The sequence below is a fragment of the Elephantulus edwardii genome, unplaced genomic scaffold (genome assembly GCF_000299155.1).
Source record: "Elephantulus edwardii isolate Elephantulus edwardi_28Jun2011 unplaced genomic scaffold, EleEdw1.0 scaffold00254, whole genome shotgun sequence".
Classification (NCBI taxonomy): domain Eukaryota; kingdom Metazoa; phylum Chordata; class Mammalia; order Macroscelidea; family Macroscelididae; genus Elephantulus; species Elephantulus edwardii.
The window spans coordinates 3,057,163-3,063,810 of record NW_006400004.1 but is presented as its reverse complement, the minus strand read 5'-3'; the positions used below and the strand labels follow the sequence as shown (position 1 = coordinate 3,063,810).

At 31.5% G+C, this 6,648-nt stretch overlaps 1 protein-coding gene across 1 annotated transcript in view; it reads left to right on the top strand.

Moving 5' to 3' along the window:
- CENPK (centromere protein K) overlaps positions 1-4,862 on the top strand; it is a 37,970-nt gene extending 33,108 nt beyond the window's left edge. Inside the window, exons 8-9 of the mRNA XM_006899366.1 lie at positions 1,338-1,391; positions 4,704-4,862. Of these exons, the coding sequence (XP_006899428.1) occupies positions 1,338-1,391; positions 4,704-4,862 (213 nt within the window). The remainder of the gene's footprint in view (positions 1-1,337; positions 1,392-4,703) is intronic.
- The last annotated feature ends 1,786 nt before the right edge of the window (positions 4,863-6,648 follow it).

Here is a 6,648-nt window from a genome sequence, read left to right as displayed (position 1 = left end):
ACTGCTGCCTACAGAAAGCTGAAACAGGATCCACATCTCACACTATAAACAAAAATCAACTCAAGGTGAATCAGAGATCTGGGAGTAAAGCCCAAAACCATAAAGTTCATCAGCGACAAACTGGGATCAAACTTAATTCTATAAATTTTCAGTATCAAAAAAGTTGTTTCAATTTGTTTTCTTAAACTTATTTATGTTTAAGTGTTCTATGCAATCCAATTGTTTTGTAATTTTTATAAATTATATAATTTATATAAATTATATAATTTTGAGTTATTTTTAGACTATTTTTGTCTTACCTACTTACTGCTCTCTTAACAAAATAAATCATCATTGGGTTGCTTTAAAGAAAAGGAAATTCTTTCTCAAAGTCCACATCAAAACTCCTATATGTTAATTACTTCATGGGTCTCACTCAGTTTATCAATCATTCTTTGACATTTTTCTCCCAAGTGTTTATAGTTTTGTGTCTATTCTACTCCTTTTATAATTAAAAAATTATTAGGTTTAGAACCCTCCTTACTCTGGCATGGCTTCAATATCATGTTGTGGTGTTGTTATATGCTGTTGAGTTGCTTGCAACTCATGGCGACCATGTGTACAACCTTCTCTATCCTGTGCCAACTTTACTGTCTCTGACACACCTACCTTCATTGCCCCATCACTGGATCAATCCTCATCGATGGTCTTCCTCTCTCTTTCTGACCCTCCACTCTTCCTTGCAACATGTGCAAATGTGTCAGACAAAGCCTCAAAATCCTTGCCTCCAAGGAGCAGTCTAGATTCACTCTCTCTAGGACTAAACTGTTTGTTCTCCTGGCAGTCCATTCAATATTCTTATCCAGCACCACAGCTCAAAGGCATTAATTCTCTTTCTGTCATTTCTAGTCATCGTCCAGCTCTCTGACACAGCAAGCAATTGCGAAAGACTATGGCCTGGATGAGTCGCAGCTTAGTCTCCAGGCTGACATTGTGGCTCTTCAGTACTCTGGAGAGGTTCCTGATAGTTGACTTTCCCAGTGCAATTTTTCTTTTGATTTCCTGACTTCTGGTACCAAGACTGTTGATTGTGGAGCCAAGAAAACTAAAACTGTTAACAATCTGAGTCTTTTCACCATCTATTATAATAATGTTGCCAGTCGGCCATAACAAAAAGAAAACTATTTCTAAAATATTCATATTAGCAGACATATTTGAAAACAACACAATTAATAACAACTTTGTGCCATTATAGTTAAGAAGTATTGATTTTTTAAATTTTGTAACAAATATAATCTAATATTATGTCATTGGCAAAATCGAAATATTAATTGCTTTTATTCACATTTCTCTCAAAGGGAAACATTCAAGAGCCAACCACACAGTTGATAACACTGCATGAAATATTAGAGGTGAGTATTTTGTTTAGTTTAAGTCTACTTTAATATTAGTTTAAATTTTTTTTAGTTTATTTAATCTTTAATATTTCTTTTGGTCATTTGTGAAAAAATAGACCAGCTACCAGTTGATCTGGAGTTGATTCCAACTCATGGTGATGCCATGTGTATCAAATAGGGCTGTGGTGCGTAGGTTTTCAGTGGTTTCGGTTTTTTTTGAGTCCATTTCAAATCCTTCTTCCAGTCCCCTGTGGGGGCACTTTAACTAACATCCTCTTGTTTAACAACTGAGTATATTAAAGGATGTATGGCGGCTTAATGGTTTAGCACTTGACTAGAATCCTGATAGTTTGAACACACTAGCATTTACAAAGGAATAAGGTATAGCAGGCAGGTTCATTAAAGAATATAACCTTTTTGAGGCACTTCTTTTTTTTAAATTTTATTTTATTCATTTTAATGAACATTTACAGAGATTTTGGATTTTCATTCATTGTTGCACTTTTTTCTTTACCCCCCTCCCCCTAGTTCGCTCCTTGCTTTGAAAAGCAAAAGATAAACTTCTTCGTTGCTATACAATCTCCCCGACCCCAACCCTTCAACCCTCCCTGCCCCCCGCCCCAAATGCACTCCACCATGCAACTTTAATTCTGGATTCCTGTGATAATCATAATATGCCATCATATATGACTTTTAAACTGTTCTCTCCCTCATGTGTTTCAATTCAGTATACATAATTTATCCAGTTTTTCTCAGTCTTACCCCAACCCTGATTTTAAGGGACTTCTAATCCTGTGGCCTATGGGGTCATTATAAGTTGGAATTGACTCAATGACAACAGAGTAACCATTTTTACTACCCAGGGATAGATATATATACATAATTTTATAATATAATAACAACTTTGTGCCATTATAAGTATTATAAGTATTTTATAAAAATTTATCATCAGTAAAAGATTAATTTCTGCACAGTATTGAAAAAATATTGTCATTTTTTAAAAGAACTTTAAATTCTAAACTTTAATAACATTCCCAAGACACTATTATAGGGAAATACTTTAAAAATATTTTTATGAGGTTATTTAGCATTTACGTGGTGAAATTCTATGCGAGTTTTTAAAGAATGTTTACTTGGAGACCATGCTGTATTTCGAATCTTTAAGTGTGCTTACGAATCTGTCCACTAAGATTAAAGTTGATGTAGTTCAAAATTTCAGTATAGTGTGTAATATTTCTGTGAATGGCATTATGAAAAGTAGGATATTTAGCAATTTTTGTTGTTGTATGCCATTGAATTAGAACTGATCTATAGCTGACCTTGTTATTGTTGTTATGTGCTGTTGAGTCGCTTGTGACTTATAGCGACCCTGTGTTCAACAGCCCTAAACCTTGCTCTATCCTGCGCTAATCTTATTGTCTCTGACACACCTACCCCCAGTATGCCAGTGACTGAATCAATCCATCTCATCGAGGACCTTAGTGAGCCTTAAAAAAAAAAATCACTGCTAGGAGAATGATTTCAGAAAGCAAGTTTTATTGTCATTTTATGAATTGGGTACCAAAGTCTCTAAGTATCCCCCCTCCCCAACAAACTTGGTTTTGTGCTTCAGGAAATCTGAAACACATAATATTATTGTTTTGAAAAGCAGAATACAAATATTTATTAGATTTGTGATTAGAAGTTTGTAACATGTTTGTTAAAATGTTACCATGCTACTAGTTTGTACTAAAATTGAGACTATTGTTTTACACATATGACTTTTCTTTTTAACAAAGTTATCCCTTATATAACAAATATTGATAGGTGTTAACTGTGAAATACATATATAATCTTTTAAACTATATACTGTGTCATTTTTGTCTCCTAAGCCTATATTGACAATGATAAAAGTAACCAAATATAAATGCAATTTAGTTGAAAAGTAAAACAATGCAAATGTTTATTTGATATTTACATTTTTAGCATTTATTTACTCAAAATTTGGTTAATTAAAATGAAAAAAGCAAAACTAGAAAGATATTAATTTTATGAAAATAAGCACTTACTTTAAAATGGAAATATTTCATTCTTAATGGTTATCCTGAAAGAAATAAGACTCAAAGCTTTATTTCCAGGTGATTAAAGCTTTAAATAGCTAAAATTAATGATAGATGAAAATGTTATTTTGTGAACTGAGATATTGAAAATAAAATTGAATATTGAAATTAGGTCTTAGAATGCCTATTTTAATAATTTCTATAGCACTTTGTATTAAGTTTTTGTTTTTCTATATTTCTTACAATACTTTAATTTTTCAGTTAAATCTTTTACCTTTTAGCTCAGAGATTTGGAATATAATGTATAATCTCGTGCTAATTTGCCCCCTAGCAATCCTTTCATTCATTATATTTTGGTAGTTTCTAAAGGCACTTGGGAAGTAGATGGGGAAGCAGAATAGTATTTTTTCCTTTGTGCTGCTTTGTTTCATAGAATATTAGTGTTCAAAGAGTTCGGGGAAAAGATCCTGAGGTCAGTGGATTTGGGGATGATTCCTAGTACACATTAATAATCATGCTCAAGCTTATTTGAAGACAGAATCCTTCTTAAGAACTAAGGAGTAGGTTAGGGAATATCTTTTGGAATGCAATTTTGAAAAATGCTAGTCTCTATTTTTTTTGTTTTGTTTTGTTTTTAAATTTTTTGTGAAATATTCGTAGTGCATTAGCCATTTCACCATTTTTTCTCTTGTATGATTCAAGAAAACAATTGTACCTATTGCATCTGTGCAACCATCACCAAAAAATGCCACTTTCATCTCTGTAAACAGAAATTCAGTGCTAACTGAATGAAGATTCTGAGCCTTATAATGTAAATACTAAAAACTTCTCAATTTGTGGTTATAACTTTTTATCACTTTATTTTCAGATAATTTCTATCCCAAAATGTTAAGACATTTATGTTTACTTTCTTTTCAACTTTGTATTTTATTTTTATAATTCATTGATTTTGAAAAAGTTTCCTATTTTTAGAAGTGCTTATAACTAAAGATTATTAATCCTAGAAGAAATGGGAGAATTCTAGTTTTTTAAAACCATTTTTGAGCAAGTATTTTCAAAGATAACATGCAGTGATACATTTTAATGACTTCTCCTCCAACTTCACCCCCATTAATATCTATAGTTGTTTATAAAAGGAAATTACTTACTCAAGATAGGACATAAGAATTAGCACTTTAGTAATTGTTGAAGAAGAATGATGCTAACTTTCTTTTGGTGAAAAGTATTAATGCTTTATTACAGTTTTATGATCGTGTTCCTAAGCGAAATATATGAATATTTTTCCTAGATTCTTATAAATAGATTATTTGATGTGCCACATGATCCATATGTCAAAATTAGTGATTCGTTTTGGCCACCTTATATTGAGCTGCTGCTTCGTAATGGAATTGCCTTAAGACATCCAGAAGATCCAAACCAAATAAGACTAGAAGCCTTCCATCAGTAAAAAGATATCATCCTTTCCATGAAATCTTGAAGAATCTTGTCATTCAAGGATACTGGAAACAAGAAGGACTATTTGGATAAAGAACCTTATTTACAAATCAAAGCATATAGTCTATCTTCCTTTAATCCTTGAATGACACCACCTGCTATCTATTAATTGTAAAATGAACTTTTATAACTAAATATTATTTGCAATAACTGCATCAGGAATGGTAAGCGAAATGACCCATTACTGATAGTTGTTTGTCAAATGCTGCTTACTGAATAGTTTTAATATTGTTAAATCATAGGAGATGTTGACTTAGAAATGGCATCAAGTGAAACGTTTCTTACTGTTACCTTACTTGTTTAGTAACTTTTTTCCTAGTTTGTTGTTTGTAAATTTATTTTGGGTTGAATTTTACATATACTACATAAATGTAATTGTTCAAAAAATCATGACATTATAAATGAATTTAAAGTCTTCTTTGATCACAGTTCCAATCTGGATCTTCCATACCATAAGGTAACCATTATTTAATATATTGTAACACTTTTTTTGTATAATATAATCATTCTGGGTTTTTTGTTTGTGTCCGAAATGTATTATTCATTTTAATACATCTTATTTTGTAGTAATTGCAGAACCAACTTACATCATGATGAATTGTTACATATCTGCTCACTATCCACCTATAAAATTCCCATGTTGCAATGCTTAGTTTAGTGTTAATATTTTAATATTGATAAGTCTTTAGTATAGCAGTATAAATGAACTAATTTTGTGGAGAGATAATTTTTGTTTAAGCTCAATTTCAAATTGTTCCTTAATTCTTTTGAGTAATAAAAGATTGTTTTAAACCATAGAAGTGCTCTTTTTAAAAATTTTTTATTGTGATTTGGTAAAAGTTTACAAAGCAAATAAGTTGTCTGTTCAATGATCCATATGCATTTTGTTACAAATAGTCTATTTGATTCAATATGAGGAGTACCATTTCATTTTCTTATATACTTGATTATAGGAATCTGAGCATGTGTATTGGCAGAAATATGTGCGATAATCATGGGTAATTCATATGGCTAGACTTATAAAGATAATGTAATGTAAGGGAAATGTTTATATTCTTTTGAATATTTGGTTAATAACTAATACATTTATCTGTATAACAACAACAACAAAAATAACAGAGAATCCTGGTGGCTTACTTTGTAAATTTAATTCTAATTTAGAATTATTAGGGTTTGGTCAAGGTAAGGTACTGTGCTACCAACCCAAAGGCACATGGTTTTAATTTGTCAGCTGCTCTACAGGAGAAAGACATTCTTCTCCCACGTGATTTTAAACCTCTGGGTCAGCTATGAGTCAATCCTACTCAACAGCAGCTAAAAACAACAGCAATTTCTAGGCCATATCTAATTTAAAATAGTATAATTATGAATAATTTAAAAGAAAAATAATTATAAATGCTCAATTGTATAGTATAAAAGGGAGCCTTAAAAAGATGAAATAACTGTTTTAGAATTAATCAAGACTAGATAATATCCTATTGAATGCCAAAAGAACAAATAGATATGTCTTGGAGAAGGTGCAACCAGTGTTCCTTGCAGGCAAAGATAATTAAACTTTACCTAACATATTTTGGGCATGTTGCTGTTGTTTTTTGTTGTTATGTGCTGTCGAGTTGTTTGCGACTCATAGCGACCCTATGTACAACAGCCCTAAACCCTGCTATATCATGTGCCAATTTCACTGTCTCTGATATACCTACACCCATTACCTCAGTCTCTGAATCAATCCACCTCAGAGA